Source organism: Clarias gariepinus, chromosome 8 (genome assembly GCF_024256425.1).
Source record: "Clarias gariepinus isolate MV-2021 ecotype Netherlands chromosome 8, CGAR_prim_01v2, whole genome shotgun sequence".
Lineage (NCBI taxonomy): Eukaryota > Metazoa > Chordata > Actinopteri > Siluriformes > Clariidae > Clarias > Clarias gariepinus.
Genome location: NC_071107.1, coordinates 19,890,809 through 19,903,677, shown reverse-complemented (window position 1 = coordinate 19,903,677; position 12,869 = coordinate 19,890,809). Strand labels below are relative to the sequence as shown.

Sequence of the window (12,869 nt, the reverse complement as noted above, 5' to 3'; positions counted from 1 at the left end):
TACAATTAACTGACATGTTGATTTATAGTAAATTAACTATCAAAAGCATCTGTACATCAAATGTTAGGAAATTACATGCTCCAGCACTCCCTGGCGAATCAGCTGCTCACACTTCCAGCGGGGAAGAAAATGCTGTAACAACAAAAGAGTTGTGTGTAAATGCAATTGGCAGCATGTAATCTGGCCTTAAAGTATAACAGACATAGTAAGAACCATCTCAATACCTGGCTATTCTTCTTCAAGAGAATAACCGTTCCATCATCTATTTCAAACTCCCCATGATCTTTCAAGCAGCGTACCTAAAGAAACGGAAGGAAGGATCAATACCAACAGCGTGCAGTAATCAATTATACTAAAGCATAATCTGAAACATGATTACATTAGAAGACTGCAGGCAGAACTCAATGTATAAAATTTTAACTCACCTCAATATATAAGCTCTTAGGGGGTTTCATGTCTTGTGTTATGTCCAAACCCTCCTCACCTCCAAGTGACCTCATATATGTAGCCAGGGATTTCTTGTACTGGTTAAACCACTCCAACTAAATAAATTAAAAAGAACCCATACAAGTTCAAAACTGAAAATCAGTGCCACTCATTGCTTGAATTATGCTTCCTCTTCTCTTTTCCTTGCATCTCTACATCAGGTTTTCTCTCTTAGATATTTTAGTCTGATGACTGGGTGCACAAGCTGTATAGCCTGTCACTGGCCATAATGGATCTGAACAACATTGAGATTAACATAAACGGAATTTTAATTTACGTGTTCTTCCTATCTAAACCATTGTTTAACTTGATGTTCTGTTCTTTACACAACTCTTCTCATCTGAACCTATTTCATCAATATACTTCTTGTGTTTTCCCCTTTCCACCCCCATTTGGTCTTGGCCAAGTTCTTCCCACCAGCTATCCCATCCCCGTTTTACAACAGCCACCAACCTGCAATGGGTTAAGTGAACACGTTTCTTTAAACACCCAAGTAGCCAGTCACCCTTATGCTTTTAAATCGCTGCTTACACCTCATCATAGAACACTGTAACACACTCTTGAGGAAAGGTCCATCTGCATGCATCAACATACATTATGCTCACATATCATTCTGTAATAGTTACCCATACTGTAACTTCTCCTTGCACATATCCCTTTTAGGTGTACTTAGAACTTATACCTTTATCCTGCACTTTTTGCTAATTGCACTTCTGGTTAGACCTAAACTGCATTTTGTTGCCTTGTACGTGTGTAATGACAAAGTTTAATCTAATCTAAAAAAATCTAATCTAATGAACTAACAGACACATGCAATCTGTCTTTTAGCAATAAAGGCTGCTGCATTATCAGGATTCAAGGATTATCAGGGTAGGGGCAAACATTGCCTTGTCACTCTGAAACCCAGCACCCTTATTTTTACTACCTTTGATCCCGTTTGAAGAATTGACGCACACTTGAATCAATTTTTAGCTAATGAGTTAATGCACAGGTTCTCGACACTTGTCCTGGAGTACATCATGAGCTAGTACTTTCTGTGCTCTAAGTCACCCCTCCTAACTTAACTGATTCATTTGATCAGGTGTTTTCGGACAGGGGGTACCCCAGGACCGGGGTTAGGATCCTGCGAGTTAATTGATGTAGAAAGGAGAGGCAAACATTTAATTAAGTATTAGGATTTAACCCTGATATTACTAGCATTCTTTAAAAAAAAAAAAACACCTCCTCTGCACACATATGAAAGCGAATTGTTGTGGGCAACACACTTCCATACTCCCATCTCAGAGCACGGATTCGCAGGAGCCGATCATACCTGCAGAAATAAAAAAAAAACTTGTAAGTTGTCATCTGTTTGGAGATACAGGATGTAAAAATGTTAAATAACTTACAGGTAAGCTGAAATACAGCGCTGGTTTCTCAGCAAGCAGCAGTGACGAAACTTGATAGTTGGTATTAGTTCAGCTTTGCCCTCAGTCTTGGCTTCATTACTTTCGAGAAAAAAAATCAAAAGGAGCAATTTCAGATGCAAGACTGCTGCGATTTTAAATGATGAGAAATTATGAGAAAATGGTTAGAACCTTACACGTCACTTTGGTTTTGCTCGTACAAAGCTTTCATTTCTTCAAGCACTTGTCGAATGCCATCCTCCTGTTGAGACATGAATAACTGTCAGTTAATTGTGCATTAAAACAAGCTTAAAGAATAATTTATTCCACATGGGAAAGTGGAATAAATTTTCAACAATTATTTAGGATAGTCCTTAAGATTTAACCAGATACAGTTTTACTAACCTTGTGACTGTACACTTCATTCTTATTTTCTATACATTTTATTATTATTTTATACTTGTAAAGTTAAATTCTTCTTTTAGTGTGGATTTGATTTAACTTACACTTAATTTTTTTTTTCCCAATCAGTGGAAGTCGTCTAAGCATTTCATTGGATGTTGTACTGGTTATGTATGTGACAAATGTTTTTTAATAATTCATCTTATATACCGCTTTTGATCCAACATGGGGTTTATTTCATATAGTTTATTATTTAAGCATTGATCCCATTGTAATTGCCATTAATTTTGGAAAAAACATGCAAACTCTAAGCACACCGTCCCATGTCAGGAAACGAACCCAGACCCTGGAGGTGCAAATTATTTAGATGCAAGTTAGTTACTAATAGTGATGGGTCGTTCATGAACGATTCGTTCTTTTGAAGGAATGTTTAACATGACACAGGTGAACAGAGGTAATCTCGAAGAGTGATTCGTTTAATTTCTATTGGGCGCGCATGCGCAAAGCATTGCAAAACCTCTGTATGTTATATACAGGAAACAGAAATAAGTTGTTACTTTTGAGTCTTTTCGGTCCTGAGTCGTTCGTTCTTTTGTCACGTGACTCCCATAGACGCTATGCAATGCAGTACACAGGAAACAGTATTAAACGATTCTCTCTCAATGATGTCAATGTCTACTTCGTCTCTCTCAATGTCTACTCCGAGTCGTTCGTTCTTTTAACACGTGACTCAGATAGACGCTATTCGGTGCAATAGTTTCAAAAGAACGAACAACTCAGACTGGAAGATATGAAAGGTGAGCTACTCCTTCTGTTTATTATAATATGTCCAAGCTGCATTGTAATATTTTCATTACCTAAACTATTTTATTTTGTTTCTGATCAAAAGAACGGAATGAACTAAATGACTCAAAAAAGGATTCGTTAATTTTGATGAACGAGATTCAAAGAACCGAGTCACTAAAATGATTCAAACGTCCCATCACTAGTTACTATTTAAATCGATTCTTTCAAATCGATTTTTATTCAATACTATTTTTCTCAGTGTTTTAAAAGCTTTCCCACATGTAACACATTCAGCCAAACACCAGATCAGCTCTCTTTACCCAGCATTTTCCTCGCCAATGTGTGGTCGCTGATGAACAAAATGGACGAGATTCGACTCCGCATCAACACAGTAAGAGACTATGGAACTGCAATGTTATGATTTTCACTGAAACATGGCTGAACAGTGACATATATCGGACAATGCTATTGCTCTAGCTGAGCACCACACATTCCGGGCAGACAGAACGGTGGATGACTCTGGTAAGGAGGATTGTGCATAGACCCACACCAGTTTGCTTACCATGCCAACAGGAGCACAGATGATGCAGTCTCCATAGCGCTGCACTCTGTACTTACACTTGGACAATACAAACACCTATGCACAACTGTTGTTTGTTGACTTTAGCTCAGCTTTTAATACTGTTTTACCCTCCAAGTTAATCACCAAACTTGGAGATCTGGACATTAACCCCTCACTTTGTAATTGGATTACGGATTTTTTGACCAACAGACCCTAGCATGAGCCATATCTGCTCCACTACTGTCGCCGTTCAACACTGGCGTACCACAGGGCTGTGTGCTAAGCCCCTTCCTTTACTCCCTTTTCACCCACGACTGCAGGCCTGTGTATGGATCTAACCACATCATCAAGTTTGCAGACGATACTATGGTGATCGGCCTCATCAGCAACAACGATGAGTCTGCCTACAGAGAGGAGATCAAGCACCTTGCCACTTGGTGCACAAACAATAATCTGCTCCTTAACACCAATAAAACCAAGGAGCTCATTGTGGACTTCAGGAAAGGAAGAAGACGTCCACATCAACCCATCCACATCAACGGGATGGTTGTTGAGCCTGTCTCATCCTTTAAGTTCCTGGGGACCCATATTTCGGAGAACCTATCCTGGTCCACTAACACCTCTAGCCTGGTCAAGAAGGCTCACCAACGCCTATTCTTCTGGAGAACACTTAAGAAGAACCAGCTGTCCTCAACTACTCTGGTGAACTTCTATCGCTGCACAATAGAAAGCATCCTAACCAACTGTGTCACAGTTTGGTACGGAAGCTGCTCTGTTGCTGAGCGTAAGGCACTGCAGCGGGTGGTAAACTGACCTAAACTGCATCTTGTTGCCTTGTACATGTGTAATGACAATAAAGTTGAATCTAATCTAATCTAATCTAAATCTAATCAATCATCGTGAAGATACAACAAATATGTAAATTAGCATGCGACGTCACCAAGCGCAGTAGCTACGTTCCCCTGAAAGCAGATAACAGTAAAAGACAAACTCCCAAATTGTTGCGCGTTGTTTGTCTCTCCATTAAATCTCCAAACTCAGAGCCATTACTCAGTCTTGACTTACTAAGCCACGAATTAAAAATGGTTACAAAATGATCCTTAAACCAGGGCTGTAGTGGATCTAACTTAGTAAGTAAATAAAATAGATTCAATCTAATCGTTACCCCTTTATCTGTTGCTGATTAGCCAGGAAGAGTGAACATGTGGTGATGTTTGGAAACTTATATATATATATATATATATATATATACACAATAACTGTGATCTAGGCAGTGACACTGAGATACAGAACTTACGTTAAAAGCAGGCAGCTGGCCATCACTCATCCGGTGAAGTTCTCTTACAAGTTCAACGGCTTTTTCGCAAAACATTATTAAGCAGCTGTTTACAGAATTTAATCAGTAACGAACAAACAGCGAACCAGGTTAACCGATGCAGTGCTGTGTTCTTTTCTCATAAAACCTTCACGTATTCGTGCACCTACAGCAAGCGCGCGCGAGAGTTTTCGCGGCAGAATATGTTTGCACCACATGACCATGGCGAGAAGTACGGAGAGCCTAGTAGGACAACGCGTCCCTTTGAATAGTGAGAAATATTTTCCAAGACGCAAAAAGCTTCGCCCTAATAAAGCAGAAAAATTCCGAACGAGAGAAATAACAAAACACGCTTAGAAGTTTCACAAATATGACAAGGGTTTGAAATAGTCTTCTTCTTCTTTTTTTTTTTTTCAAGAAAGACCAACATAAAATGTTTGAACAAAGGTTGCAAACTTTGCAACACGTAATGTGAGACAGCCAAAGTGTTATAGTTCAAAGTCTCTCTTTCTGATATTTGGCATTTTGCGTTATATATTAGTATATATTATATTATGATAATACAGTAATATGATAGGATTATTATATTCATATAATAAACAGTACATCATACTATTTTTCTTATCCTTTTTTTTTTGCCTCAGACTAAACAGCCTAAGAAAACCACCTGTTAGTGAGACTACTCCGGAAAAAGCTACAATTTGTTAGGGAACATAAGATTTTACTTTAAAGCAATAGATAAAGGTTATGTGGTCTGATGAGGTTGACCTTAATGGCTGAATTAGGGTAAGAAGAGAGGCAGATGAAGTGATTCTATCTAGTACCCACTGTACAAGCCTCTGGTGTTAGGATTACTTCAGGTGGTCAGGTCTCGGCTCAGCATCATTGTGTGGAAATAAAATGAAGTCATCTGACTACAGTTCATTACTCAGACATGCTCTCTTACTTATGTAGCCAAGACTTTTGTGAATAGATTTGTATTAGGTAACGGTGCAGATCTGAGGGACTCGTGGACATGCAGTGTCTTGCAAAAGTATTCGCACCCCCTGAACTTTTCCACATTTTGTCATGTTACAATCAAAAGCGTTGTCATGTTAATCCCACCACAAGGCACCATGCACAGATATTCACATGCTTAAATATAACCTATAGGCGATTCAGAGTCATCTATCCAACTACAAGGGTTGGACAATGAAAGGGAAACACTGGACAATTTAGTGGTATAGCTTCATGGCTAAATTTAAACAGCCTGGTGACAGAGTGGTTTGATGAACATGAAAGTGAAGTTGAACATCTCCCATGGCCTGCACAGTAACCAGATCTAAAAATTATTGAGCCACTTTGGGATGTTTTGGAGGAACGAGTCAGGAAACATTTTCCTCCACCAGCATCACATAGTAACCTGGCCACTATTCTGCAAAAGAATGGCTTAAAATCCATTCTGTATTGGCCACAAAAAAGGCCCTACACCATACTAATGAATTATTGTGTTTTAAAACCAGGCATTTTAGTTTCATTGTCCAACCTCTGTATCTACACATTTGAGAGATGGAAGAAAACTGGAGAACCTTGAGCAAATTGTATTTACAGTAAACTAAGCTCAGGAACAACTTGGGACCCTGGAACTGTGACCCAGCAATGTGACCCAGTGAAGAGTCTTAATTTAGATGAACTTAAAAAGATTAAAGTTAATAATAAAGTGAATGCTTTAATGACTAACTGAATTTACTGGCAGGAAGACAGGTAGACATGAAGCACATTTTCTCACACTTGCTCACTTCCACAGAACTTACACCTGTCACAGAAAACACAGATTCTTTATAAGTTTGTGTAAAAATTTCCTTTATTATTATTTTAATTCACAGGTCTTGTACTGTGCTTGGGTCCCTCTGCTTATTTTAAACTATACTTCATGGCCAAAAATTGAATCAATTACTTTTCTTGCCATTGCCTTACTGAAAACCTCTGTTCAGTGTTGGCTATAAGGCAGGAATATTGAAAACAACTCACATTTTCTGTCCACTATTATTTAAGTGGCACCAAACTTAGGCAGAAATGGATTTAGTATATTGTTGTTCCATATAAACTAAACATGAGTCAATTCATTAACTTCTGTCTCAACATTAATGAGGAGCTTGTAGGTTTTACCAGGTGACAATGTGCCTCTGAAACGAATAAGTCAGAGCTGTGCTTATCTGTTATTTCCCAAAATAACTAAATGAAAAAGAAGTTTAACAGAAATCAACAGATTCTGTCAAGAGATCACTGGTACTGTAAATGCAATATGGAGTGTCTTTATAGCAAAGTAAATAATATTATGTGGTTGCATTTTAAATTATAGTTAAATATTAGTGTTGATTTTAGTTTACATTGTATGCTGTTTTACAGTAAGGAAAATGAAGTGTATGAAATATACAGTACTGAGAATAGGTGGGACATTCAAAATGTGAAAAGGGCTGAGACTCTACTGCTTAGGCAGAATTCCAACTTTTTCGCTGAATTGGATACTTTAAATTTGTCAGCATAGTGACTCATAAAAGGACATAGACCACTGGAAGCACATGAAAAACATTGCCCCTAAAACTTTTTTTTTCTTCTGTCAAACATTAAATTAGAGTAAACCTTTTTCTGTTTTAGATTAATGAATATTAAAAATTTACATACACTTTCTTAGTATTTGATAAAATTGCCCCCAAGCTGTGTCATTTGGGCCAAACGTTTCGGGTATCCTTCCACAAGCTTTCTACAATAGTTTGCTGAAATTTTGACCCACTCCTCTTAACAGAACTGGTGTAATTGGATCAGGTTTGTAGACCATTTTGCTTGCATTCGCCTTTTCAGATCAGGGCTTTGTGATCGCCACTCCAATACCTTGATTTTTTTGTTCTTGGGCCACTTTGTAACTAATTTGTATGTATCCTTGTGACCATTGCCTATTTGAAAGATGCATTTACGCCCACGCTTTAACTTCCTGGCTGATGTCTTAAGATATTGTTTCAATATATCCACATAATTTTCTTTTCTCATGATGCCATCTATTTGGTGAAGTGGCCTTCTGCAGCAAAGCAGCCCCACAACATTATACTACCACCCCCATACTTTTAGCATTTATATGGTTATTATTATGGCCAAAGAGTCTTACCAGATGCAATCTTCACAAGGTCTTTTGCTGTTGTCCTGAGATTGATTTGCACATTTTGCACCAAAAAACGTTTCTCTCTGAGACTCAGAATTCGTCCTGATTTCTTAAATCTTCCTGAACGATTTGATGGTTTTACATTTCCATGTTTTTTTTATATTTGCGTATTATTGTCTGAACGGATGAACGTGGGACCTTCAGGCACTTGACAATTGCACTTAAAGATGAGCCACAATTGTGGAGGTCCACAATTCTTTTCCTGATGTCTTGGTTGATTTCTTTTGATTTTCCCATGATGTCAAATAAAGAGGCTCTGTGTTTGATGTGTGCGTCTTTATATGCATCCACAGGTGTGCCAACAATTAACTCAAATGGAATCAAATAACCTATCAGAAGCTTCTAAAGCTCAGAATGGAATAATCTGGAGTTTTCTTGTGTATGTACGTATACTTCTGACTTTGATGAATGTGATAAAAAAATACATAAAAAATTTCCCTCGCTCGATTCTGATATTTAACAAATGCAAAAAAATGGTTAATATTTATTGATATAAAACAGAAAAATTTTACTCTGATTGACAGTAAATAAAAAAAATTTCTTGTATGTAAATATCTGGTTTCAACTGTAGAAGAAGAACGAATTCTTTAAAAAAGTCTTGTAATTCACTGAAGCCACCTGTCTGGTGAAACACAAACAAAAAATGACAGATTTCTGATTTTACTCCTCAGGCAACTTTTCTTCATTGCTAAAAGGTTTTAATGGAACCTTTTAATGCAACCTTGTCTTTCATAAATCTTCGATTGTCATTTGATAAATGAGAATGGTATTATATTGTGGGAACCCGCAACTTTATACAGCACAGTAGCTGCAGTTCACAAAAGAGAACAACCACGAGTCCCTCAGGAAACATGATCACATGAGAACTTGGACTGTGTCTGCTGGACTATTTTGCTTATCCCAATTTTAGAAGTGTTATTAGAGACAGCTGCAGAAACTCTGTTAATTGAAGTCCTACCTACATGAACCTGCTAAATAAACAGATAGAAACAGTTCATGACTAAGTGGTTTGTGCGCTGACAGGTGGTCATTCTGCACCTTTTCATTACCACTATAACAAACTCTAAATCATGTGATATTTAGACATTCATATGAAAATCTGAGTAATATTTATAGGTATGCCCTGGGTTAACATTTTTAAGTGGCATAAACATCATATAAAGAGTCATATAGAAACGTACAGAGGCGCAAGCTAAAAAGGCCAGCTTTGGGAGCCCCGGGATTCACATTCACATCCTTTCAGTACAGACTTTAACTGCTGGATCACTTGGATTTATTTTCTACATTTTAAAACATTACTGTTATGTTTTTTAGTTTTTTATCTATAAAATAACACATATAGCATTAGATAATTATATAACTACAACAGTCAGTTGTTGTTTTAAGACATAAACATCTGCTGTTCTGGACTAGTCCTTGCACGAACAGTATTGTCAAGTGCATTTGCAAAACTTTTCAAGAACCCTGATGAAACTCTCATGAAGACCATCCCAGTGTGGCAGGACTGCTAAGACTCCTCCTACTTATGTTTGGTTGGCTACTTAATTTATTGGTGGTTCTATGATGGATCAGTGGGGAGATATATATGTTCAGTGACAAGATCGTAGGGTCCCCTTGACACATGCCATGTGTTATCCAGAACAACGCATTTAACGTGTTGCTGGCACTGACCCGAGGTTATTCCTCTACACATTCAGAGGTTGGCGTGGGACAGATTTAAACCTGTTAGCTACGGATATTATTGGACGTATAGAGTGTACTCAGAGTTCTTAGTTGAAAGTATTTGCCTGCTTGATTGGGTTCCCGGGGCTGTGTGGAAACTTTTTGCCTGGGAGCTAACTGCTGCTTGGCCTTGAGCTAACTGTTACTTTGAACTGGTTTACTTCTTGCAATTCCTTTTAATTAAGTTTTTTGTGCATATTGTGTTGGATTCTCTTTGTTTTGGTGCATGTATGCCAATGTGTGTTCAGTGGTGTGTGTGATTTCTTTTATTTGTTTTCGTTGTTTGGGTTCATTGTTTTGACCAGAATTCTGGGTTTTAATTCAAGGTGTAACGAAATGTAAAGTACAGTGGAGGCCTTGTGCCCCTTATTGCCTGCTATCACATCTTAGGTGTTGTACAGTGTACCAAGACATTTCTGGCGTAGCACAGTCACTCTTGTGTGTGTGAAGTTGTTTATTATTATTATATGTTACAGTGGGATTTCATTTCTTTTGTGTTTTCTTGTTTTGTTTGTTTGATGTGATTTTTGCAATAAAATTTTATTTATTTTTATATCTGCGTCTCCTGCCACCTCACTGAGAACGAACCTGTGCTGTGTCTAAGCCACTAGGGGTGGCTGTGGCCCTTCAGGGCATGGCGCCATGGGATCTCTTGGGTGTGCTGTGCGAGTTATAGGCTTGTTTGTCTGGCACATGCCATGAGATTTGGGGAATTTGTGTGTTCATGTGTGTGTTTGTGTGTGTGCACAAGTTGTTCTGATACCTTTCGTTTGTGGCCAGCAGTGACTTTTTTTGGTGATTTGTGCTGAATTGGATTTTCTGTGGGATCGGACGTGACAGTTGGCTTTTGGTCCCCACAGACATAGATAGGCCTTGGGCTCCCATGATTCTGTTGCCTGTTTACTAGTATATAATTGATAATCAATGTTATTCATGGCATTATTATTTGTGTCGTTAATGTTATGGCTGATCTGTTTATTTGAAAATATTAAACAAAATTATCACTACAAGTTTATTTCTTATAATTCCTCCTTGGTCATGTAATACCTGTGAGCCATATGTGAACCAAGACTATGCCCTATATTATGTAAATTTTCGAGACTCTGCTAAAAACCTTCCTGCAGTTATGTCAGTACAGTGAGGCAAAAAAGTATTTAGTCAGCCACCTAAGCGTTGTGTTCTCTCGCTTAAAAAGATGAGAGAGGCCTGTAATTTTTATCATAGGTATACAGTACCTCAACTATGAGAGACAAAATAAGAAAAAAAATCCAAAAAAATCACATTGTAGGATTTTTAAAGAATTTATTTGCAAATTTTGGTGGAAAATAAGTATTTGGTCAATAACAACATTTTATCTCAATACTCTGTTATATACCCTTTGTTGCCAATGACGGAGTCGTTTTCTGTAAGTCTTTACAAGGTTTTCACCCACTGTTGCTTGTATCATGGCCCATTGCTCCATGCAGATCTCCTCTAGAGCAGTGATGCTTTGGGGCTGTCGCTGGGCCTGGACATGTACTGGCTTAAGCAGGGGGACACGTCTGGCACTGCAGGATTTGAGTCCCTGGCGGCGCAGTGTGTTACTACCATTGTTACTACCAACACTGATGGTAGCCTTTGTTACTTTGGTCCCAGCTCTCTGCAGGTCATTCACTAGGTCCCCCTGTGTGGTTGTGGGATCTTTGCTTACAGCTCTTGTGATCTTTTTGACTCCATGGTGTGAGATCTTGCGTGGAACCCCAGATCGAGGGAGATTATCAGTGGTCTTGTATGTCTTTTATTTTCTAATAATTGCTCCCACAGTTGGTTTCTTCACTCCAAGCTGCTTACCAATTGCAGATTCATACTTCGGGTACAGGTAGAAGAAGAAGTTACAGGTCTGTGAGAGCCAGAAATCTTGCTTGTTTGTAGGTGACCAAATACTTATTTTACAGAGGAATTTACCAATTAATTCATTAAAAATCCTACATATCCATACTTTTCTTATTTCGTCTCCCATTATTGAGGTATACCTATGATATACCTTTTTTAAGTGGGAGAACTTGCACAAGTGGTGGCTGACTAAATACTTTTTTGCCCCACTGTCTATAGGATATTTTAAAATACACTGATTGACCAGCTACAGGTTTGGATATATAACAAAAGATATGATGCTATATGTGTAAATGAAAAAACAAACAACACAGTACTTAAGAAAAATAAACACAATCCAGCACTACTACCAATAATAATAATAATAATAATAATAATAATAATAATATCCAACCTACCTTAAAAGTGGAAATCATATAAGCGATCTGAGCACCAACAACTCAAATGTTATTTGCTGTCTGTGTGTACAATGCCCTTGACCCAGATTTCCAGTCCAGACAAATACAGTTTATATCCTTGGCACTCAGCATAAGCTAAGAAACGTTTATTATACAAAAAGATGATGAACACATAGACTAGTAAAGTACATATAAGCATACACACTTAAGCAAAAATAATAAATATTAAACGTTAATAGATTAGATATGGCTTTACTGTACACATGTCAAGAAGCCAATTCTCATCTCATTTGTCAATAAATCCATGGGTTATAAAATGAGTCTTTCTATTTCCTTTATAATTAGATTGCACAATGACATCTGCATTTGCACTAAAAAACTAAAAAATCTTCAGGACTCTCAGTTAGGTGTGCAATAGATCTTTCCGTAGTGCCACTCCATGGCATCTCATTGAAAAAGCAGCCCAGATTGTCAAAGCATATGTCCGCACCTGCCAATCAATTTATACAAATAAAAAAAACTAATGATATTGCTTCAGTATGTGAAAGATGTATAGAAGCCTGGACAACTTTGTGCGTGAGAGATAACTTCGTTGAGTGATGCAGACAAATTCACCTGCAACCCTAGAGGTGCAAGACAACAGTGCTAACCACTACACCACCATGTCGCCGACAGTCAATTAAATTGTTTTTTATTTCTTACCATGCACAACCCTTACACAGCAGTGTAAAAGTCCTCCAATCAA

At 37.9% G+C, this 12,869-nt stretch overlaps 1 protein-coding gene and 1 pseudogene across 1 annotated transcript; both read right to left on the bottom strand.

Moving 5' to 3' along the window:
• Nucleotides 1–3: 3 nt before the first annotated feature.
• gins1 (GINS complex subunit 1 (Psf1 homolog)) lies at nucleotides 4–5,142 on the bottom strand. Its single transcript, XM_053502227.1, has 7 exons — nucleotides 4,919–5,142; nucleotides 2,069–2,133; nucleotides 1,875–1,973; nucleotides 1,708–1,798; nucleotides 426–542; nucleotides 225–299; nucleotides 4–132 (listed from the first exon to the last, which is right to left on the bottom strand). The coding sequence occupies exons 1-7, from the start codon at nucleotides 4,991–4,993 to the stop codon at nucleotides 64–66; spliced, it is 591 nt and encodes a 196-aa protein (XP_053358202.1). The 5' UTR covers nucleotides 4,994–5,142; the 3' UTR covers nucleotides 4–63.
• Nucleotides 5,143–6,700: 1,558 nt separating this feature from the next.
• On the bottom strand, nucleotides 6,701–12,869 carry LOC128528870 (pancreatic triacylglycerol lipase-like; annotated as a pseudogene).